The following is a 26,369-nucleotide window of genomic DNA, read 5'->3' as shown; positions in this document are numbered from 1 at the left end:
TTCTTAGCATAGGATTTTTCAACAAGTTTTTCTTTTTTTCTTATTATTTTAAAATAAAATGTAACATAAGTATTTAAAGATAACTTAATAAGTGTACGGTTGTATAAACTAGGTGCTTATGCAGAAGATTCTTGTCAATTTAAAATGTTTAAATCACGACTTCTAATCAGGTGAAGACAACCTGTTTTTAGTATTTAAACAACCTTTGAAATTTTTGTGCTTACAGTTTAAGCTAGTCGTTTATTTATATTAATGTACTGACAAAATAATTAATTGTACTAAGTAAAATAAAATTATATTAAGTAAAAAACAGTGATTTTTTTATTTCCATAGCTAGAAGACACTTAAAAAAAAGAGCATGTGAGGACAGAAGTACAGTCGAACAGTGTATAAGCGTAAAAACTCTATAAGCGAGAGTCATTGTCTTGTGCCGACGGACGATCTCAATAACCTAGAAACTCGGGTTATTGAGTCCCTTGGACTCTCTTTTATCTAGGTTCCGATGTATGGTGCTTTATTTAATAATAAAAAACCAGTTGTCGGGGAAAAAGAGAAACGCTGAGTGATTTCATCATCATCATCATCAGCTCACTATACATCCCCACCAAGGGGCTCGGAGCCTACCCTAAGGACAGGCCGTAATCAACCACGCTGGCCCAGTGCGGGTTGCTTGACATCACACTTATCATTGAATTTCTCAGACTCAGATCTATGCAGGTTGCATCACGATGTTTTCCTTCACGGTAAGAACGACGGGTGAATACATATGTAAATCAAAAATCGAAAAGCACATTGGTACAAGGCGGGATTTGAACCCATGACCTGCAGATAGCAAGTAAATTGCTTAACCCCTGAGCCATCGACGCTCTTCAGAGTGATTTACAAGATACTATAAACAAGGAAAGTTCGAGCATTACTTGATGTTAAGTAACTCTCAGGGTTAGGACTAAATGCTTCAAATGAAACAAGTTTTTATTATTACGTTTTCTGAATTGCTTTTATTATCTTTAACATTACAATGATGTTTTATCCATAGAATACAATACACTGTAACAATACCTACGACCAATAATATGATCATGATGAAATTATTTTCTAATACAATCGCTAAAATTATATCTACTAGTCGAATACATTTTCTGTAGCTAAATACTGTTTAAAAGAAAATTATAGACAGGCCATTCTTACTGATATAGACTAAAAATAGAAAAGAACATAAAAAAACACTAACGATGAATTGACATCTAATCTACGACTAAATATTAGAAAAATTTAAAGATAAAACGAGTCCCTTAGATATAGTAGCATTTGAGTCCGGTACATTGACGTAATAGAATAGTAATATAATGTTTAGTTATGACGCCGGTTGATTCGCTCCACTCATCTCCTCCTAGCGTAAGTCAACCACGCCGGTAGATCCGGCTTCTGGAAAGAAAACGAGACAAGTTAGTCAAAGGATTTTTTTTAAAGATAATAAATTTTCAAGTATAGTAGTCTTTTAGAATAACCAGTAATTTAAAAAACAAGACAACTATTAATGTATTAAAAATGTAATGAAAGTTCTTTATTCTAGCAATAAAGCTCATCATCATCGTCATCCTTTTGCTTACGGACAATCGGCACAGTGTAAACTAATCTTCCATACATCTCAATCAGCCGACATTATCTGATTTCTCCCCTGTCTTACGCATCCACACTCACACAATCCTAATCCTCAAATTCTTAGGTATTCTTTTTATAACCAACGACATTCAAGATTGAATGATTGAATGATGAAGATGAGATCATCAACTTACTTAAATATGTGCCCATCATCTCACAATAAAAACAGTAAAATCAAATCAATTTAGCAAAGTAACGTTTTTTATTAGAAAACCAATAAAACTTATTAAGAACCCACTTCGAGCTGAACGCGATAGGATTTTAGCCTTTAATATATAGAGGTGCTCTACTATTATTACTATTTCAAATCTGCTAGTAGACCATTTAATAGTCAATATGAAGTCATAAAAGGACGCACGTAAATCCAAGCTACGTACGATATGAGAGAATATTACTGTAATATTCAATATTATACGATTTTACATTCTCAAGTGAACTCTTCGATAAGGATTCAATATTGTGAAATTCAATACAATATTAACCATATTTAAGTATATAACCCAATATTACATTAACAGTAAAATTTATTTATTATATATCTACTAGCTTTTACCCGCGACTCCGTCCGCGTGGAATAAAAAAAATGCACACAAGATAAAAAAGTTCCTATGTCCGTCTCCTAGTTCTAAGCTACTTCCACATCAATTTTCATCTAAATCAGTTCGACCGATCTTGTTACAAATAGTGTAACTAACACGACTTTCTTTTATATATATAGATAGAAGATTTATATAAAATCTATAACAGAATTGATCTAAATTATATCATAGAAATTAATATGAATTGTCTAATTGAATATTAAATTTGAATATTCAATAAAAGCTCTTAAAGATGCTAATATCTAATATAACGAAATTAAAAATGATAAAAGCTTTGATAATTTTGAAGCATAGACAATTAAAAAAGTCGCATAATTTGAAAAGTATGAATACATATTATTCATACAATTGTGAATTTTATAGTAATAGAATATAGTTTGACTCAAATACCGGACACGATCACTTTATTTTTACTAAATTAGTGTCCGATGAATTCATGAAAACGGTGAATAGAATTATCTTAAAAAAAACGTTCTTAAGACATGTATAATGCTTGTGGATAACTTGAAAACTCGTTTAAAACAGATTACTCAGTAGTTTCAAATAATTTTGAGACTATAAATATTGGACCTTTTTCAATATAACCTTTTTAAGTACATCATAAACTTATGTGTAAACTAGTTTAATAAACTTATAATCATATTGTATTGTTCATAAGTTCTGTATTGTTAGTTGATTTTGTTGTTATTACTAAAACTACTGTTGACGATCATAAAATAACAATAATGTAGTATTTTATGAGCCATTTAATCGACGCAACAAAAGACCAAAGTGGTTATTGTTAACATAGAACGTGATTTGGGGTATGAGTAAAATTTTATTAGTCGACAAAACTAATGATTATTAACAGAGAAAAACCAAGGTTAGATGAAAACGCTAGATGTAAAGCGTCCTAAAAACCTCGCCTTACTAGAATTACTTCTGTGTTATATTACCTTACGATTTTTCTATCCCTTTAACTTTTAGTTATTCTATCTATATATATTATATATATAAAAGAAAGTCGTGTTAGTTACACTATTTATAACTCAAGAACGACTGAATCGATTTGACTGAAAATTGATGGGGAGGTACCTTAGAACCAGGAAACGGACATAGGATAATTTTTGCCCCGTTTTCTACTTTTTTTATTCCGCGCGGACGGAGTCGCGGGTAAAAGCTAGTATTAACATAAATGTTTGGTCAGTGATAGTTACTGTACATAAATTGACATCTACACATCCTGCTCGTTTATATCATTCTAGTATTATAAGAACTTACTTCTTGGTCTTTAGCCCAGTTTGTGAATGCTTCGGAACGTTTGCCAAACCTGTGAACAAAAGTATAACAATGTTAAATGACATTCATTTTGTACAAAAGATAAAAAAGACAATATAAAAAAAGATTGGAAACAGATATTACAAAATGTTCATTGATACAACTCAAATCTTGTTTCCAAAGTTCCAACAGTTCCGTTAAAAAAGATAGAAATCCCAAAAAAGATAACACATACAATATTGTTTACTAAAAAAGGTGCTTTTATACATAGAAAATATTTAATTGTGATTCTGAGATAACTGTTGTAGGACGATAAATTTGTATTTTATTAAATGTCTTGAGACATAAAATCAGGAATTTTCACGACACTATATCTCACTGAGAGACGAATAATTAGTTAAATGCCAATCGTAAATTAAATTGTTATGATAAAAGTAAAACCACCATTATTAATTTTGACTAAACATCAGATTTGATATTTTGTACTTTAATAAAATAATTTACAAAAAAGGTTCCTTCTACCTCAAATTTAAAATAACTAAACTGTTTATACAAAACTTGCACAAATATAAAGAGGGATTTTATTAAATGACTCACGAAAAAAAAATTTGAGTGAAATAAAAATAGCGCACTCGTAATTCCAAAGTGATAGGTCCTTAACAATTCAATTTGAAACCTAAATGCCATGAATTAGAAAATATTATTTAATATCTCATTTAAAACGATACATTCATAATAATAATAAGTTTCTTCTCTGGAACTCTTCATCAACATGCATTCAAAGTACTTAAATCCGTGGTTAAACATTTTAAAGTATTAGAACATGATTCGTTGTCAAAGTAAAACGCGTACACAGTTTAAGAAGATCTAACATCGAGAAAAAGGGAGAAAGAACTACATGCGGGAGTTACACTGAACGTGCTAGCGTCGCGATATCGATACTAGAGGGAATAGGGATGGGCATACATCGATCGTACCTTGGTCGGGTGTGGTAGGAGTAAATGCGGTCTAGATTCTGCAGCTGTAGTAGCCGCACCGCGCGATCTAACAAGTCTGGGTCGACACGGTCCCCGTCCGCGACGTCGCGGCGGTCAATCCTGCCAATGTCGATAATGATATAACATATCACATCACTACGGTACGATATATCGAAGTGCGACACGACCAAGATACGTAGTAGCAACGTATAAATATTTCTTAAGAGTCAGGTAATACTTTGAAACATAATTTGAATTGGTATCAACTATTTTTAACAAAGGTTTTTCAATGCAGGTAAAGACATTTAAAAATGTAAAAACCGATCTTCACGAACTAATTTTATCTCACTCCATATAAAATTCTCATGTCACATTGTTAGTTACCATATTCCTCCGAAACGGCTTGACCGATTTTTATGAAATTTTATATGCATTATCAGTAGGTCTAGGAATTGGTTACTATCTATTTTTCATACACCTAACATAGAACATAGCCTGGAAGAACACATAGGCTACTTTTAAGTTTTAATTTAACTGGGTGCGGACGGAGTCGCAGGCGACAGCTAATATTATACAAAATATAGTATAATACAACAAAATAAAATCATTAAAATAAAGTGAATTATTTATCATATACATACAAGCCGCATATACCAATGATATCGATGTTTCAAATGCCTTTATAACTTGTTTAATATATCCAAATCATGTATTGTATTTCAGATCCCATAATATTTTAAGCACCATTAAAAAGAAACTAAATGCTATGAGGTAAAACTGTCGGAAGGAAAGTGCTGTTGATGTCATCTCTAGAACTACATATATTTTAGATTGCAGATAATTTTGTGGAAACAGTCATTTCAAAGTACTTTTTATTACCATATTTAATTCCAATAATGGCTATTAAGTCTCTAAAAACGAATAGTCATCACGTAAATGTTTTTGCGTGCTCTGATCCATAGGAATTCATTAAGAGACACCAATATATTTTCTTAACAAAATCAACTAAACAAAACAACAACTTAAACAAATCTAACTCAGAAAATCTATTTGAGTAAAGGCTTTCAACTCAATATAGCACCAAATTCAGTACGCATCTAAATTATTCACCGCGACTTGGTGTCACATTCTGACAGTATGGACTCTAAGGCCCTTCGTACACAAGGCAACGAAAACCTTCGAAACTAATATTATATCATAGCGTTGCGAGTATCGCGCTGCAGTCCGTACAATCAACATAAAACCGTCGTCGCGAGTCGTCTAGTCGGTGAGTACAGGCATAGCAACTACATATCAACTGTATAGTTTTAGCTCTGTTATCTTGAAATTCGCAGTGACATTTCTCAGGACGTTATTGATAAACAGATTGCGAGTGACTGGTTTTGTCGACTAAAGAACAAAATACCGACGCGTGCCGGTGTACTAGCCTCTATGACATTGCGTAAATCGGTTAGCGACTAAATTATTCGGGTTTAGAAAATTCATTGCCTTGTGTGCAATGGGCCTTAGTCCGCGCGACATTATTAATCCATCAATGTACAAGCCTGACACATTGACAAATCAATTTTCTGATGTTTCCAACTACATAATATAAATATCTTCGTCGGTAAAGATTAATAATGGATAATAATCGACAGTAAACATATGTCAATCGTCAATTTTTCTTTAAATGACCTTAAAAATCCAGTTACCATAAAAGTAAAAAATAAAATTAGGAAACAAACAGAACACTACTTCTTTTAAATTAATAAAGAACGACTAACTCACGTATGAATCTGCTCGCACGAGACGCAACTCGATCGCAAAGTACTCAATATAAACACTCGCCCTGAACATGAATCCACCGACGGGTCCGAAATAAGTCGGTGCCGTCATCAGACGAGCATACATGAGTTAAGCCGTTCTCAATTATTTTATTATAATGTCTCACGAAAATTTAAAAAAATAGCCACTTCTTTTATTTAAAATAACAATTTTAAAAAGACAACTTCAAATTTAAATAAGATTCTTTACAAATAAATATTTACTAGCTTTCAATGTTTATGAAATAAAATTTAAAAAAAATACTTGAGCTAAAGTTCGTACATTTTTATGGAATAAACCCATAAATTCTCATCCCAAAGAATCCAGTTTTAATGTCTTTAGAAGGATCAGAGAGCAAAGGTACTAATTAATTTCGGAGTCACCTTTAAAATTTGTTTATCAGATACTGACGGTAACACTTGTTAATCAACGTTTAATATAAAGCGTAATTAGTTTAGCACCGTTCGTTTTACAATAATCTAATCTAAACGGTCTTTGAGTGTATCAGTATAACGTGTGATAACATTATCTAGTATGCTGTAGAGGGAAGAGGGCAACGATGAAACGTTTTGTAACTAAAGCAAACGACAAATAATTACGGAAATACAACTAAATAAATATGTAGCTGTGTAGAAAGTAAATTATCAATACCGCTGTTGGGTTTCAGGCAAATTGGGTTAATTAATAATAAATTGGGCTAATTAGTTAAAAAATCATAAAAAACAAATAGTTTAAAACCATTTCTTTCTTATTCCGAACACAATTCTTTCAATGTCCTATCATTTATTATTATTATTATTGGTAATTTGCTATTCATAAAGATTTTTCAAAGATATAATAGAAATAATCTATAATCAATTTTAACATACCTATCACACATCGAATAATACGAACTGAATAACCTCATTAAATTCGGTATATATAGGTATAAGCTTCAGACAGTTACAATAAAATTCACATCAATACAACCACAAAAAAGATTAATGTCAGTTCGTCAAAAATAACATATCCCAACCTACGTAGTACAAAAAGCGGTACTCATTAAAAGTCCGCAAATAGCATTAATGCATCGTTAATAGGCAATAATTAGGACAGCAGTACAACAACTCATTAGCTGACGCAGGCGAGCGTAATAGCGTTGAAGTGGTTTGTGAAACAAGCACCTCTTCACATTGTCACAATATATCCAGTGTCCAAATTGGAATGTAAATAATATTATGCTCTACAATTCTAACTACAATTATGCGATATTTTGCGTTATACAAGTTAAAGTTTTTCTGCCTTAACAATTTTACAGAATTATAATATTGAATCACATCATTTTTCAAAATCAGTCTAAGTATTATACTTTAGTAACAGTCGCCTTCGACTTCGTCAGCGCAGTTTTAAAAAAAAGTAGCCTATAACATGCCCGCTTGCATCAGCTAGCTTCCCGTTCAAATTCTGTCAAAATCGGACAAGCCGTTCAGGAGTTTACTCGTAACAAACGTTGCCTTGTGAACATACATACAGACAGATACACCAACAGACCTTGATGAAATTTGGCACAGATGTACAACATAGTCTGAAAGAACACATAGCCTACTTTTTACGTGTTTTTTTAATTCCTCGCTGACGGAGTCTCGGTCGACAGCTACTATAAAATATGCTCAAAAAATTATATTAACTTATTAGTTAAATATAAATTTATTTAGCATTTTACATCCCTATTTACAATATCTTAACAGTATTTTATTTATAAGTTATTTCTGTATTATTCACTTATATTCTATTACTACTATACTTGTTTAAGATTCAATGACTGGTTTTTCCTATTTTAATCCAACCAATTTTAATCTCCAAAAATTATTTATTTGTAAGAGCAACCACACACGTTCCGTAGACATTTATTTGCATACATATTCGCTGACTATCCTAAACATTAAGGTATTGGATACACAGAGAACGCTGCCCCAACAGTTTATGTTCGTACCCTAATTAATATCGATTGCACGAACCAATTCAAAGTCTATACCCAAATTGTAATATACAAATAGATTACGTTTAGTAAATCGTTGAATAAAATTTTCATAGGATATTCCTATATAGGACTTTGTATTGTCTAGAGTGGTAACAAAATATTTATTCTGTAATTAAAAAAAATGATAACAAAACTATCTGTAAGGTTTGAGAAAAAGTAAACATTTTGTTGTTTGTTTTACGTTAAATATACTGATGATATAATTATTTCAACGTTACTACCGTTAAATAAATCTTCATCTTCTTACTATACTTGGTTAAAGTAGGCGTGAAAGACAACCAATATATTTTAGTATTATACATGTTTTAACTTTGTACCTAAACAACGGATGGAATTTGAACTAGTTAATAATGTTCTTCTCAATTGTAAAAATAAATGGTGTGCTTCTGTAAGTGTAAAAATTTATGATAAAACATAGGTGTTCGTTATTCGTTCGTTATCGACAATAACTTTGATGTTTTCGTAACAAAGGATGTAATTAAGGTGAAAAATTTCCTCTTCTAAAGTTAAAGATTCTTCAAAGCAAATCATGACGTGATTTATTATTTATTAAAAAAACAACATTATTTACTTACGAGTCACATTTTTACAAGGCAATTACTAGAAAAGATATGAACCTTACATTTATGTTTAAAAAACGTTTTTTTAGCAATTATCAAAATAACATATACACGGGTCATTATCACAAGGACTAGTTAATAAGAGACTTCGACATATTGGCAACATAGTTTTTTTTTAATTGAAATATTAACAACGTTAAAAAAATTGATTGTATTTATAATATCAAGTTATAATTAATATTTTTTTTTTTTTCTTTTTGTAAGACGCACTCAATCAAATTCCTTGATAGCATTAGGAAAAAAAATCTCAAAGGATTTACTCTATGGGGCTAACATCGCTGAGTTGAATAATCTTTCTTTGTCACGCCAAAGCAGTCGTTTTATTTCTGTAATTGAAACTTTAACCTTATATAAAGAACTGTAGAAAAAGAAGATATTTTACAAGACACGACCTCCTTAGAATTAAAAATAAAATAATAATTTCTAACTTGATAATAAAAAAAATATTTTATGAACCAACAATGAAAATAAATATCACGGTTATTGTAATAATAAATAACATCTCACAGAAAAATAACTCACATCATTTCTATAAATTTAACCACATATTTATCGTTTATGAGAAAAGAAGCAAAAAAACATGTCCTCACTGACATCCAACAAAAGAAGTAGATTCTGTTATATTTCCACGCGACTTCAATTTATACTTTAGTTATTTATATTGTCGATGTTCATTTCTTTCTATCCATCTGATTTTTATACTAGATAAATTTTAAGAAACAAGATATTGTTACTATATCTTACTTCTTACTAATATTATAAATGCGAATGTTTAGATGGATGGATGGATTGAAGGTATCTCCGGAACGGATCAACAGAACTTGATGAAATTTGGCATAGATGTGATATGAACACATAGGTTACTTATTAAGTTTTTTTTTAATTCCGTATAGACAGAGTCGCGAGCGACAGCTAGTTCTTTTATAACTAGACTAAATAATGTTTATAAGGTCTTATGACTTATTCTTCAGGATAGCTTACTTAAATCGAAAGGGGTTAAACTTCCAAAAAAAAATTTAATATTGTAAAAGTAATGATTAAACTTCATAATGGTATTAATAATAATTAAATGATTGTTTTCTTTGTCAATTTTACCGGATGCTTCTTTCAAAAGAAACGCTCTCTTAAAGGAGACAAAATAAAATTTTCGCTTTTTCTATAATTTAAAATTCCAGTTAAAAATGCTTAAAGTTGACAAAGTGTTTGAATAAGTTCGTTTGGTCTTTCATTATTGTGCTACCGCCACTGGCCGGAGGGGATTTCATTTCATTAATGTGTAATCTTGTTACAATGACAAAATTAAATAACACTTTAACATTTTATATTCTCTGAATCCAGTGACTATCTTCGATATTAAAGGTTTCGATGAAGGTTTGAAAAAAAAAACTTTTTTGCTAATTAACCAACTGTTTATATCTAAATATTCATTTAAAAATTGTATTGACATCGAATATTGCGCTACTTGAAATAAACTAAAAAAATAATAATAAAACAGCAAGCGTTTCCAAAAGTTGTGAACTTATGAATAAATCATCACAATATTAAATGGCAACTTTTATGACTTGCATAAAATCAATTTCTTCAATCTTGTCACGTACAAATCTTTTAAAAGTTAGTTCCACTGTTGCAGCATTATCGAATAATGCTTTTTGAATGCAAAAATGCAACGTGATATTCATTCCTAAGAACGGATCATTTTATTCCAAGATTCAAAACTTTAACTCGGAGGTTCCGAAAAACAATAGAAATTTAAGATGAAATCTACCAAATGATAGTTACTTAATAGTGTTAGAAAGCAACATCTGTTGCATGAATGAGATGGCTCGACCGATGCAATGCCACGACTGTACATATACGGTGTGAAGTGGAAGCAATTACGCCTTTCATCTGATGGGTGTGCGTGCCGGAGGCCTAATTTTAATCCTGGTGAATTTTTGTAGAGGAGGAAACGCATAGGATAATGGCGTAATATCTTTATTGTTGCATTTCCTTCATTGTCGATTAAAAAATAAATAATATTTTATCCCGGCTTTACTCAGATAGATGCATAATAACATAAAAAACATTAGCACATTCACTTAGTATAGCTTTTGATATAAAAGTAAAAATTTCTTCTCTTGTTTATCAGATTTATTCGAAATAAACAAAAAGACACTGTGCCAGTGTGATAAAATATAGCTTAGCCCGGAGTAACTTAAGGTAGAATTGGGCCAATCGATTCGCAAATAACAGCCAAAAACTCTAACTTTTTTAATATTAGTACAAACAAACAAAATGTTTCCTATAGTTACATCAAACTAAGAAATATGTCAAGGCACGTAACGAGTTGCAAAGTTGGCTTGTATTCGCCCGACATAACTGTCTTCCCCTTTGAACATTGCATTAGCGTTAAACAGTTTAACATGGCAAACTTTTATTACACTCGCCTCTGTAAGCTTTTTGTTTGATACAAACGAAATCTAATCATGTTTGTAGAAGTCTTCTCAAAGTATGTTTACTCTATGACATACTAGTTACTCTTAAACTACTTTAATATAAAAGTCGAAATGTTAACTCTAAGTTTATTTTTTTTGTATCTATTTTTGAAACATAACAAAATATCTGTGGTTTAAATTATAACATATTTTAATAGTTTATCAAATAACTGAAACGTAGTTACTTCTAATAATGAACACTTCGTTGCACCAAAATTATACAAATATAACTATAAATTTTCATTATTATATATATATTATTCAATTAATAGTTTATTTTCAATGAACTTGTAGTAGAACGTGTAGAAATTATTTTCGAAACTGCAAGTCATACGTTGGATCGATGTTTACGATTCAACGCCGGCGATGTAATCTTGCTCGTGACGTCGGGTCTTATCTTGTCTGCTGACCTGTCGGCCATGTAGGGGGCGTAATAGGAACGGCTACGTGAAAATTACGAAACATCTGCCCACCTTTGTACACGGTAACGTGTGATAAATGCACAACAAGACATAGTCACGTGATAATTTTAAAATAAGATTTTGTCTATTATTAATATCAACAGGCTACTGCAAGTAGAGGACCTAAGTTAGGAAAATATGTGGATAATTATTATATCATCATCATCATCATCATCATCAGCTCACTATACGTCCCCACCGAGGGGCTCGGAGCCTACCCCAATTTTTAGGGGTGACTAGGCCATAGTCAACCACGCTGGCCAAGTGCGGGTTGGTTGACTTCACACATATCATTGAATTTCTTCTCAGATATGTGCAGGTTGCATCACGATGTTTTCCTTCACCGTAAGAACGTCGGATAAATATACATATGTAAATCGAAAATCGAAAAACACATTGGTACATGGCGGGATTCGAACCCAGGACCTGCAGATTGCAAGTCAAGTGCTTAACCCCTGAGCCACCGACGCTAATTATTATATATGTACTTTAAACTCCCAAAAGGGGGGGGGGGGTGAAAAAGTGGCAATATATTTACTTTTGTATGGAAAATTTGAAACGTCAATTGATCTCAGAAAATAATTGCCAACTTATAATTTTAAAAAATAAATAACAAACACATCACCATAATAAAATGCACTATAAAATGATTGTACTCAGGATTGTATTCAGTGCAATAAATTACTTCTTATATTAAAATAAAACACTTGTATACAAGCTTTGGTGTGAAATTTGTATCGCATTATACTTGAATTTTGGCGACCATCCAAACGCCATTATCAGTGATAGGAATCTACTCTTCAAGCTTGATATAACGCCTACGCCGCCGCCTTAACTTCTTTCTAATGTCGGTCGCATAGAAAATATTAAAAATTTATCAAATAAAAACATGCAGTTCCTTTTATCTGCAAATTTATTTTGGGGTATATCAATAACTTGTTTATCTTTCAGAAATAATACTACAGAAAGCTATCTATCTATATACATAAAAGAAAGTCGTGTTAGTTACACTATTTATAACTCAAGAACGGCTAAATCGATTTGACTGAAAATTGGTGAGCAGGTAGCTTAGAACCAGGAAACGGACATAGGATAACTTTTACCCCGTTTTCTAATTTTTATTCCGCGCGGACGGAGTCGCGGGTAAAAGCTAGTTAACAATAAAAATGATATCTCGAATATGCTAATGGTTATTACTCGTTTACGATTAGAGTAAATCTGCGTAAATACACGATTTAGTGACCGAACATAAATTTAACCGTTTAAATTCATCCATAAAAAACCTTTTTTCACTTATCGTAACTTTTATATGGACTGCATATTTCTGGCTGATAACGCCTAAGTTGTTATTTACACAACAAAGCCATTTTCTTAAAAAAAAAATCACCTTTCAAAATTAAAACAAATGAATGTATCAACTTACACAAAAGACCAAAAATAATGGGATATAAAAGTAATTCATCTCTTGAGAATAATTTATCAAAGTGAAGACAAGAATAATTTGCAAATGGTAAAATATGGAGGTATAACATTGGTATACGAAACATCTAAATTGAACATACCTGCGCAGCACTAACATAATATATCTTCAGACACTGCCGTTTACGTAAGCCCTAAATGTTCACAGCTTTGCGGAGCATCGGTAATATTAACTATTTTTATCTATTACAGAGTTATTTAGTATTTCATTTTGCTTGCGTTTGTAAGAAATTGTGCTCGGGTTAATAAAATGTAGAGAAACTCCAGTAATTCCCAATATAAGAAAGTTTAAAAGATTTCTAGTTGTTTAATTTAAAGTTATTTTGCTAGTTTTTTTCCTAACCAATCAAAGTGATAGCAGACAAAGTAAATTTATACAACACGCCTTTTTAATATTATTGTATATTGTGTTGTACACGCCCTTATAATATCAAATAATAAAATTATCTGAAAAAACTTTTTTTATGTTCTAAACTGAACGTATCAAATCAAACCTACCTTTTTTTGTTTCTCTTGCAGGGACAATAATTATGCAATTCAGTGTCCACTTACCTCGGTCTAGCAGCTTGCGTGTAATAGCGGTCGAGTTCCTGCAGCATACGGAGTGCGTCTGCCATGTCGTGGGGGCCCTCCTCCCTCGCCTCAGCGAGACAGATCGCAGCCAACACCACGGCAACAGCGACGATCATCTTCTTGCTCAGCATGATTCTGTTAAAAATTACTACTGTTATCCTAATATCCTGAGATGAATTAAATACATCGTATTGCATAAACAATCTGTTTTTATACAAGTGTTTGAGCAATGAAAACCCATTATTCATGAACAAGTACACGAACACTATTACAAACTTAACACGAGCATTATTTCTATATATTCCACCCAACATATACCTAGTAATGCTAGAAGGTCACTTTGCTTTGGAAGGTCTAAGTATAGTAAATTCTCAAAACTTTGCAGAAATCTTTCTAGAACCTTTAGGCATAACATTTTTTTATCTACACACATTGATCATAATCGACCACTAATCAGGTTTTGACGCAAAGAAGCATCGGGAACATCGAAGTGTTCATCGACGTCCTTGAACATCTGTAATACCAGAGGAACGGAATATGCTCTGCCGGCCTTTGAGAAGGTACGCTGGCTACTTAAAAAACCCTAAGTCGTAGCAGTTTAAAAATACAGCTGAGGATAGACCATTCTGCAACGAGTCTGTGCGTAGCAGAAAAAAAAACGAAAACCCGTAAACAACACGGTTGTGGGTTGCCAGCCATCAAGATGGTGTGGATGGAACATTGCGATCGCTTTATGCTAATCTTTTAAAAAACTTCATAGGATCTTCAAGCAGCAAGTGTATGTAGAATCTATCATTTTAATTGGCTCTAAATCCGTAATTTCTAAAATAAAGTATTTTTGTTTTTTAGTGTATCACGTGGACTTCAAATTCTTAACAAATTTAGATACAAAATTGAACAATGTTAATTATAACGTAAAGTTTCTAAACAAGATAATTAACGTTTTCGAATAGCAAAACATTTTTTTTTATTTAAAATTCCATTCACCTCCCTTATCCCTGAAAGTATTTTTACTTCGATACTAATTAAATTGAAAAAAGTTTGTTTTTCTTTATATTTTCTTTCTTTGTTTGCAAGAAAATAATGGAAATAGTACTTTATCAACTCTCTCGATACTTCGGTGTTATTTCAACGTGATCTAATTCTGATTTTTTAAAATAAATATATGAAAACGCACCTTTTAATAATGAATGAAAAATGTAGATTAGTTTTAGAAAATTATGACCGAAAATAGAAAACATATCCTATTCTATTCTAACCACGATATCTTAATATTACTATCTAAAAACACCAACTATACAAAATAACATGTTGACAGAATGACGGATGACGGCGAAATGTCATTGTCATATTATTATTTATTTTTTTGAAGATTTTATGGCCTGATGTCATATTAATCTGACTAATCTGTTTTTATATTTTTTTGTATTATTTTGCCGGTAGTTAACACGTATTTTATTTGCATAAAGGGAAATATATCACAAAGCCGGTCACATAATAGTTGCCGTGTGACGTCACGTCTAGAGTAATAATATCTAAGTGTGAAAAAGTTAACACATTCCTTGTAGCGTACGGGAAACGTGGGTCCCGGTACAATTTTATTGCAAAGGCTGATATGAATGGATTAAACGGCAATTTATATCAACTAGTATACGTAAATGTCGTAAAACTATTTTCATTTCGTAGTATTCTGTAATATTACCAAGCAGCTATTTTTCAATTGATAAATTGGTTTGATGTCAAATGGTAATAATAAATGATACATTTTAATAGAACACCTTTAGTAAATCAACACTCGATAATGCTTTGTCAGCACTTCAAAGAAAATGGGATCGCTGTTTTACTAATCCTAGATTTCTGAGACCATTATTCCCGTTTAAAACATATTGTTTCCTCTTTTTTGTCAATGATATTGACAGGGATGACGATATGTTTTATTCAGAGATTTTGGTCTCAGAAACCAAGAGCTAGAAAGCTATTGATTTTTTATAACATAAGGCGGAAAACGATCGAGTGACCACCTGAATTTTCCGTTATAGTGAAGCAACCGCTGTTAATAGTTAGACATCAGCAATTTCAGACGCGTTACCTACCTCTAATAGAAAGAGGAGGGGAGGCACATAACTAAAACATTTCCCCTTCCTATGCATTCCCTTCTGCGTAAAATCCACTACCCTTTCTCATCCTTTCCTTATAAAAAAAGGGAAGGGAAAGAGGACTAAAATTACAGATTATGTTTAGCTTACACTACCACTTGTGACTTTGGGCACAGATAACAAAATTTTAATTTTTAATTGAGGTAACAAGCAATTGAAATATGAAGTGTGATACCTAAAAATAAAACCAGCAAAAAAAAAAAAAACAATACTCAGATATTTAAAGGAACATTAACATTATTAAAAGTTATTTTATGCTTTGAAAACAATTGAACAGTTTTCGATATTCACCAAAAATAACTAAAACTCAACTCAAAGGATTGTGAATAATTCAAACTAAATGTTTTTCTATCAATCTATTAACTTCGATGTTTTGAAACAAAGGTTTAAAATAACAGAAGATAGGACCAGGAAACTCAATACGTAAACGCGTGGCTTAAAATAAACGAACAGCCTTTATTAGTTCCTAATCGGTTTTCAAAACTTAAAAACAATGCTTAGGAACGATGGTATGTAACATTAAAGTACAAATGAGTTGTACAAAAGAGACTTTTTGTATGGGATTCAGGGCAGCATAAAAATTGTTGTTTGTTGTTGTTCTGTGAATTAATATATCGATGAGTTCCTTAAAATCTCTAGATAACAATGATAAAATAACTTTAAGGTCTCTAAGGCTCTCGGGAAGACGGCAACAAAGTGTGGTCCTGAGTAGTTATGTAAGAGCACGAAAGAGGTTCTCACCCCTGGGTCGTGAAATACCAGTACAGAGAATCACGGTGCGTTCCTTTGGAGATCCCGGGACTCTCACGAGTTGCGCGTGAAGATGGCCACCGAGGGGGTTTTAGTGAGTCACGTCTAACTTAAAGTCTGTAGCCGTAGATTATTTTTCAAAACACAGTCTATGTTTCAACAATAGAAATTCGACTGTTATAATACCGTTTCGAGTCGATAATGGGAGTGCCTAAGTGTAGATTAAGTACAAACTAAACCTATGAACCAAACCTTTACGTTACCAAACACTCAGAGTAACTATGGTTGGTTACCAAGTTTTGTTTTATTAAAAAAAAATTAAGACGCTTTATTCAACATAAGTCTGATATATTTATAAGCTTCATAAGTTGAAAAAGAAACAAAAAAATTGTTGGATCTTATCGTAAATAGTTTGAATCTTTGCATTGTGTACGACGAAGTTGAGTCCATTGATGAGAAATGTAATCTCAACTCAAACTCAACGGATCCTCAACTCAAACAATTGATACGAAACGCCATTGATACGCCCATCCCTACAGCAAACTGATAGAAAAAAGTCAGCTTTAAAAGAACACTGAAGCACCAATAGTTGAAGTTATACTCAAAGTTTTACGCTGAATAGTGAATAATACTGAATTTAATCGCATAGTCGGGTTTTTTGTACCGCGATTTAAAATATAACACTAACAGTCGTGTCGTGTTTTCTCACGGTTTTCACAACGTAACTAAAAAGTTCAAATTTCAATATGGCCGCCATGTATGGAATTTGAAGTGCCTTTGTTTGCTAAATTTAGTCTTTCAATCAAAACGATAGATAATGTGAACTCATGTTTTAAATATGTTAATCGTTTTTTGTAAGAACGAGGCTAAAGCACAAGCTCACTTGATTCAATTTTACATGAAAATCGGACAGTGATTTTTACTACTAATGATAAATTACTAAGTTTATGCAAGCTCCTAAAATTGAATTTCATATTCTACACTTTATTTCATTTTTTAATTTACATATCTCCCGAACAACGCTGTTACTAATTAAAAATTATAAATTATGATTACAGTATAAGTACTATAATCTTAATAATTATATAAATGCGAAAGTTCAGATGGATTGATGGATGGATGTGGATGTTAAACAGCTAAATGGATCTCGGTGAAATTTGGCACAAATGTAGAACATAGCCTGGAGGAACACATAAGCTACTTATTTTTTTTTTTATTCGGCGCGGACGGAGTCGTGAGCAAGAGCTTCGTGCTATATTATTATTATGAATTGTTACTGTATACATTTAAAAATGTATACAATAATAAGTTATAAATAAAATACGAAAACGGATATTTAGAACATTCAAATGTAAAATGTTCGGGTAATTTTTCTTTGTTATACATCATTTGAACAGTGTTTAATTCGCGTACCGACCTTTATCTTTGTTACAATATTCACAGGTATATTGGTACAAAGGAATCATAAACGTATTTATAAAATTTCAACTTTATTATACGAATTGTAATATTCAAGAACGAGATCCGAAACGAATTTTATTTCATTATGAATTTTATTTGTCCTTTACAAAATTACATTTTTATTATTTTGTAAAGAAATTGTAACCTTAAAATAATATTACTGTAGCGTTTTTCTATACAAGTTAAACAAAAGAGCATTTTACTCGTACTATCTCTGTTTCATATTTAATTGCTACTGAGCCATTTTAAATCTTACTTCATACTAAATATAAAAATATATAACTAATAATACTATTATAAATGCGAATGTTTGGATGGATTGATGTATGTTTGTTTGAAGGTATATCCACAACAAACAAAAACGGCTGCATGGATCTCGATGATATTTGGCACAGATATAGAACATAGTCTTGAAGAGTACAAAGGGTACTAATTAAGTTTTTTTTAATCCACGCAAATGGAGTCGCGAGAGACAGCTTGTTATTTATTTTCAAAATTAACTAAACAATTACAAATATTATTTTTTAAATAATAAAACCTAAAGCTTAATTATAATAGACAAAGATAACACGACTTACGAAATGTAATAATGATTTCGTAGAAGTTTAAAGGCACGTATGTAGCACGTGTGCTTGTTTAATATCTACTAAACTGACCAGTACCATCTTTCGGCCCCTTTATCTCTAACTTCATGCCTCGTTTATATTATGCCAGTACTGGACAGTATTGCAGGCCTGGCATGGTTTGTATGGACTCACTGGCGCCAGTTAGTTTTTACATTGAGCCAATTGTATGGTAGCGCTGATTTTGAGCGCTAATATCCTACTGTACTGACATAGTTTACACCAGGCATCAGATCAAGCGCTTGCTTATTCGTTAAAAAAAATTAACTCGCTACACATTTTCTGTATGAACTGTAGCTTTTTATTTAGTTTTTACTAAATACAAGATAAGTTTTATAGCTTCAGGATAACTGAAAATATAAAAATTGTGCCATGGTTTGGAAGACAATATTATAATAGTAAAAATTGTATGAGATCCCTAAGGGCATTAAGGGCTCGGAGTTTGAGGGGAATGTATTGTTTTTTTGCGACATAACGAATGGAAAAATCGGATTCTTTTTAGAAATGTTTCGTGTCCTGCGAGATTACGTACGTCATAGTTAAATCAGAATTCACTCAAATACAGACCACATACCGGAACTAGAATTCATTTTATTCTCTTATGAGTAATGTAAATAGTTATGATAAAAACAATACCATTTCGTATAGCGAAAGGTTAAACATTTAAATTTATTTAAATTTCTAAACCATAGTCAATAATTTTTCCGACATATCAGGTATATAAAATTATAATGTATTTTTGTTGTTGTTTTTTTTTTGATAAATGTTTCTTTATTTCTTTTAACTTTACATTAGTCAAAGATTGAACAGTTATCTTTTCTTAATCTTATCTTTGGCTCAATTATTTTAATTATAGTTTAATATTATACAAAATATAGTCCGTTTTAAATAGCAAAAAAACTGTCAACTTTTTTTTGCTATTATAAATTACAAATATGATTTTATAAACATTATGCTCACTACTTACATTCTGTCGGTCAAGTATAATACTCTTTTCGTACACATGGCAAAGACTGGAGTGGTTCTATTCATTTGTAATGTAGTTAACGAACCAAACTATTTCAATATGGGAACTCAATTCCCTCGTTACTTACGCCACATCAGCAAAGACCATATAACCTTTGTACTGAAATGGAATTATTATATCATAGTGTATCTATTTTTGAATTACTTTTGTCATGTGAATTAATTTTAATTCAAATAAAATACTTGTAAGTATTTCGTCTTATGTCTTAAGTCAAAAATTCTAAATATATTTATATAACACTAGCTTTCGCCCGCGACTCCATCTGCGCGAAATTAAAAAAACATAATAAGTAGCCTGTGCGTTCTTACAGACTATGTTCTACATTTATGCAAAATTACATTTAGATCCCTTGAGGAGTTCTGGAGATACCTTCTAACAAATATCCACCCATCCAAAGTGGATGTTTGTTAAAAGGTTAAGAAGGTATAAGAATTTCTATATATGTAAACAGGATAATTCAAGAAGATTGTTTAGGAATAGGACTTTTGTTTTTTCATTAAGGTTTTACATAAACTAGTTAAATATGTGACTTATAATTATCCATAATACGGTTAGACGTTTAATTATAATTTTTAAGTTAGCTGTCCTGTTAAAAAAATCTTACTAATATTATAAGTACGAATGTTTTGATGGATGGATGGATTTTTTGTTAGAAGGTATATCCAGAACGGCTGCATGAATCTCGCTGTAATTTGACATCCATAGAACATAGTCTGGAAGAATAAATAGGCTACGAATTAGGATTTTTTTTAAATTCGGAATCGCGGGCGACAGCAAGTAAAATATAATTTCGAAAATGAAAACGCCAGGGAAACAAAGAATATTTGAATTGATACAAATTCGAATGCAAGCAGGAAGGCTAGTGTTTAATACAAAAATATCAGTCACCATGATCCAATATTTATCACACTTGACGATAGTTTCAATTGATGACTATTTGATAGTATTATTTTTAAGCCTGTTTGCATTTAGTTGTCAGTCAAAATACACTGCAATATCACCGAGCATTTTAGTTTACCGATGTTAATGCGATTACTCTGTATTTGTTTAGAGCATTTTAATAGCTTTGTTAAGTCATTTTACACATGACATTTAGTTTAGTGTCATGTGTAAAATGACAGAGACAGAAATGACAGAGATAACTATCTCTATTTCTACAATGACAATGATAGGAAATATCATGTTTTTTTTAATAGCAAAAAGGCACTTGAATTCGCCAAAATAGCGAAATAACCATAAGCTTCTGCAGATACGTTGCCTAACGTTAATTAACAAATTAGAGGACGCATAGAAATAATATTTTATTTCATCCCATGCGATCCCTCTTGTGCCAAATCTATCTCCCCTTCCCTTCCTTTCTTTATAAGATAAGGGTGGAGACGGTAAGAGGACTAAAATTAGGTCTCGACTAAAACTAACACTCATCAGATGAAACGCGGAATTACGTCTACTTGACGCCTGTATTCTATATGGTTGTGGTATTATACCGATCGATGTAGCCCAAGCAAAAGATGTTATTAAAAGGTCTACCACTGTAAATATAATGTGTTTTTGAACATGTGTTTTGACAGTGAAAACCCTCTGTAATGAATTAATTCAACAATAAATATAATCTAATCACGTTGTAAAACTTAATGTAACCTTTTTGTTATGATGAGCTTTGGTATTTTAGTCGTAAAGATAAGATATAACACCAATGGACAAACAAATAGCGAAAGTGGATTTTTTACATTAAAGCATTATTATTATATGTAATTTAAATGGAGGACTACTGCTACACTTTAACATAACATGACATAAAAAAGTAAATAAGTTAGCATACTTTTATGCTTAAATTTTAAAACATGCACGACGGACTGACATAGTATTTTTAAAAACGAGGATTTTCTACTGAAACAGTACAAAGATATCTCAGATTTTTCTAGATCATGTTTCGACAATGGAAACCCACCAAAAATTAACTAAATTATGAACTTATTTTTACGACTTAAATGGCCCCTAACCAATGATTTTGTATACCTAGTTTTCTGAATATAGAAAAGACGTGGCGTGCAGGATCTGTCCTAATATCTTTCGTTTTATGTAATCTTTAATCTCTACTTAATCCTCCACGATGCAAAATGTCCAAAAAGGACTTATTTAATCTAGTTGTCGTCAGAAACTCCATCTGTGCGGAATTAAAAAACTTAACTAGTAGTCTTTATGTTCCTTGAGACTATGTTTTACATTTATGACAAATTTTAGCAAGATCCGTTAAACTGTTTTCGAGATACGTAGTTTGTAATATTAATAAGATTTAATGAATGTGAAGTTGAAATATATAGCCCTTTTTGTTATATTCAAAACATTTTTTTTTATATTAAATTCAAACTTTATACATAAATATAAAATGGGTGTTCTTATCAATATAGATAGGAATCATAGACAATCGTGACTGTACTTTGTTTTTTTGTAATACAAAAGTTTTACAAATAATTTTCATGCTTGCGTCTGTCTATGAATGAAAATTTTTAGTATTAAGGTTTGAGATCTTTTTATGACTAACCATAAAATATTTAGATTTATATGGATTTTAATAAAAAGAAAACAATTAGAATAGTCAACTCAAACGAAGATTTTTATAAATTTTTGTTTTCAAGTAAGAAGAACGCAAGTAACATGGGTTGCGCAATGATATTTGAGAAATAGAAAGAGGAAATTATCAATTTTTTTTAGCGTATCCATTTTTAGTTTTATGTCGAAATAGCTGTCACACGCGACACCGTCCGCGCGAATTTAAAAAAAGTAGCCTATGTGTTCTTCCACACTATGATCTACATCTGTGTCAAATTTCATCGAGACCCGATGAGCCGTTCTGGAGATACCTCAAACAAACATCCATCTATCCATCCATCCATACATCCATCCAAACATTCGCATTTATAACATTAGTAAGATTATTTAACAATACTCTTAGTTAACTCCGTAATTCTGATAACAATCCACAGTTACTAAACTTTTCTATTAAAATTGTCAAAATTAAACAATGATAAATTTGTTGAATTATACAAAGTTTAACAATACGTAAACTCGAATAATGTCAGAATCTCTTTCCGTTCTCAACTTCCTATAAATTCGTTTTAAAATAGAATTTAAACTTTTACGAAGTCAAGAATTCGAAAATACGCTTAAATGGATACTATCCGACTACATTCAATTCAAATAATATCCGACAGCCTCTTTTGAATTGAAGAAATAAAATTTAGTATTATGGAGACCGAACTCTTAAAAAACGTGTACCGTATATATTTAATAGTTTACCTGCATTCATTACGGATGAAAGTATCAAAGGTAAATTTAAAACAAAGCTCAAAAAATTTTTATTACATGCATTGCCATAACTTCTTTTCCCATAACTGATTTCATTATACTTTCATTAAATTTATTTTAATTTTAATAATCATACTTATCTAATTTTATTTTATATAAATTTAAATTTAATTTAATTTTTAATTATCGTACTAATCTAATTTTATATTATATCAATTTAAATTTAAATTAAATTCCTTGATCCCACAGTCAAATTACTTTATATAATTTTGTGGGACATAGTTCTATTTTAGGTTTTTTTTTATTGTATTGTAAATCAATACATAGTATAAAACAAAGTCGCTTTCGCTGTATGTCCGTATGTAGGTATGCTTAGATCTTTAAAACTACGCAACGGATTTTGACGCGGTTTTTTTTTTAATAGATAGAGTGATTCTTAAGGAAGGTTTGTATGTATAATAAATGCATAATATAGTAGAGAAACACTGATAAATTTAAAGTTTTCTAATGTGATGTCGTAAATAAGCACGTTTTTTTGCGCTTATATTGCAAACGCTGGCTGAACCCTACGAGATAGACCAAAATAATGTACTACAGTATTGTTCACCTTAAAAAGTTCAACAAAAAAGTCCGCGATGGTATATGTCTATCTCTTAGGGATAACCCAGCATAACCATTTTTATTCTTTTATGAAGTGATTTTAAACAATACAGCATTAATCCTTATCCATTTAAGTACCTTAAATAAATTGTGCATTTATTCTGTAGTAGGTATATTTTGCATTGCACCCGTGCGAAGCCGGGGCGGGTCGCTAGTAAATAAATAAATAAATAATAATAGTGGTAGAAATAAAGTTCTTTTGGAATAAAAGGTAAGTTATTAATAAAACTATACTTTATTGTTTGGTTAATTTGAAACATTCTTTTGAATTTCATATTATTTTTATAGATTAAAACGAATGTGTTGTTTTCTAAAAATGGTAATGATAACCAATTAAATACCGTTTTATATAGTTGTATAATACATTTTTGAAAATTTTTAGATGAACCCAAAGATGGTATCAAATTGATACTAGAAACACATTTTATCATAAAATCCAGTCACAAAATTAGAAACTTTTATATTTATAGAATAACTCGATTAAAACACGCCAATTTTATTTTCTGTCAATTTTCAATAGATGCAAATGAAAGCTCTGAGAAAGCTCAAAGAATGCAATTGTTATATTTCAAAATTATATTCGTTGGATTTCAGTGCCTTTATAGGGATTTTTTTGGGAAATTTCCTGTATAAATATGTTAACAGCATGAATATCAGGTTTCCCTATTGGCTTATAGTCAAGTAAAGCTATAAATGATTAACACGTAGGTTTAAATTCACGACTGGTAATTTATATTAAGCTAATGTTCGAAGAAAATACTGTTAATGTTCATTTTTATTGATTTATCGACTACAATATTAAAATTGCAATCAAGAAATATTTGTTAAATTAATTATTAAGCTATAAATAAATTAGATTAGCAATTGCACATGTACTATATCTAAAAATGAAATGTTTTATAAGTATTCTATGTAAAACTTGTAAATTGTAAGGAATGAATAAATTATTATTATTATAAATAAATTAGATAATTAATTAAGGTATTTTTACAATAATTTTATGTAAAAAATTTACAAATAAAATAAATTTAAAATTATTCTACTGATTTTAATTGACTTTTTTTTTAATTTTACATACTGGCTATTAAATCAAACTTCAAATAAATATGTACTGTATATTATAAAAATTAAATTCTTGACAACACACTAAAAAAATAGTTAGAACAACTGCTTTTTGTATTATAAGAATTTACTAACAAAAATTACAAAAATATAAAAATTAAATTAAAAGGAAGATATAATGAAATTCATTTATTTTTTTTAACCAGTTACTAATCATTATTTTTACTAAAAATCAACGAAGAAAATTCCAATTTATCAAAAACTTAAAAACATTTTACGAATAACAAATTCATAAATTCTTAAACACGCATGAAAGATAAAAAAAAAATGATGAGGACAGGAAAGATATGTTACGTACCTCGGATTTGTCGACTGCGGGACTGCTTGAAAGTTCTCAACTTGGTTGAAGTTAGGGCGCGCGAAAGTGCAACAAGTGTTAGTGGCCTGGTCGCCAACGGACGCAGCATTTATAGGCAGCGCTGGGCGGGCTAGAGGCGGAGCTACGCACGCGTACCTTACAACTTAAAACTCTATGGAGGAAATTAAAAGATAAAGCTATATTACACTGTGTTATGCGTCAGAGCTTAAATTTATAAATTAACGCCCACAAACTTTAGCTCATTATTTATTCACTAAAAATAGCAATTCTAAAATAACATTGGGTCAATGTGCTACGCCTCGTAGCTTGTAGTCTACGAGTTATGGTAGACGTAGAAGAAAATAAAAATACTTTAAAATGATAATTACTTATTTACTAGTAATCTAAATATTAAATAATATTACAACAAACGTAAATTACTTATGTAACCTTAATAATTAAATATTTAATATTAAATTTGATATAAGTAGAAGACAAATGTAAAAAATACTCAAATATTTTTCAAGATTCAAAAAAATTTGTTTCAACAAAAAATCCCTTGAAATAATTAAGTTTTTTGACATTCCATCTTGGTGGCCTGGATTTATAGTTCTTTACAATATTTTATTTGCATACATTTTTCATTTAATTTTTTTTAATTAGTGTTTAATCTGTTAAACTTTATATCCTACGCGTAAGTACTTTAAGAGCTTAGCAAATACTTTCCGTATTACAATGTCCATAAGTTTAAGTCATCTGACAATGAAGATGAGATCTCGTTGAGACAACAAATAACGGATACCTGACCCAATTATAGTTAATTACGGCGATAAATTTGTTAACTGTTCTGCGAGGAATTTGTAACTATTAATTAAGGATGGAAACCTATCCTAAATATGACAATATTAAACGCAAATATTCACTTATTTGAAACTACGCCATAGATTATAAATAGTTATTGAAATATACTAGACGTATTTTCCCAATATTTTTTATTAAACGAAACAAAGGTTGTCAATATTATCGTAAGGCGCTTCG

At 30.8% G+C, this 26,369-nt stretch overlaps 1 protein-coding gene across 1 annotated transcript; it reads right to left on the bottom strand.

Annotated features, from left to right (window-relative positions):
* Positions 1–1,090: 1,090 nt before the first annotated feature.
* LOC106712851 lies at positions 1,091–25,401 on the bottom strand. The gene is made up of 5 exons (XM_014505509.2): positions 25,332–25,401; positions 13,905–14,060; positions 4,496–4,615; positions 3,522–3,570; positions 1,091–1,425 (listed from the first exon to the last, which is right to left on the bottom strand). Exons 2-5 carry the CDS (start codon positions 14,054–14,056, stop codon positions 1,381–1,383), a joined length of 366 nt encoding a protein of 121 aa, XP_014360995.1. The 5' UTR covers positions 14,057–14,060; positions 25,332–25,401; the 3' UTR covers positions 1,091–1,380.
* Between the last annotated feature and the right edge of the window lie 968 nt (positions 25,402–26,369).

This window comes from Papilio machaon, chromosome 9, assembly GCF_912999745.1.
Source record: "Papilio machaon chromosome 9, ilPapMach1.1, whole genome shotgun sequence".
In the NCBI taxonomy this organism is placed as follows: domain Eukaryota; kingdom Metazoa; phylum Arthropoda; class Insecta; order Lepidoptera; family Papilionidae; genus Papilio; species Papilio machaon.
Note: the sequence above shows the minus strand (reverse complement) of the source record. Positions and strands in the feature narration are given on the sequence as shown.

What these genes read in the sequence shown, in the direction of transcription:
- LOC106712851 (XM_014505509.2), bottom strand. Translation starts at nt 14,056, where the DNA reads ATGCTGAGCAAGAAGATGATCGTCGCTGTTGCCGTGGTGTTGGCTGCG. An exon ending in TCCTACCACACCCGACCAAG is followed by an intron (nt 3,571 to 4,495) that starts GTACGATCGATG and finishes TTTTGTTCACAG; the next exon opens with GTTTGGCAAACGTTCCGAAG. An exon ending in ACTGGGCTAAAGACCAAGAA is followed by an intron (nt 1,426 to 3,521) that starts GTAAGTTCTTAT and finishes TTTTCTTTCCAG; the next exon opens with AAGCCGGATCTACCGGCGTG.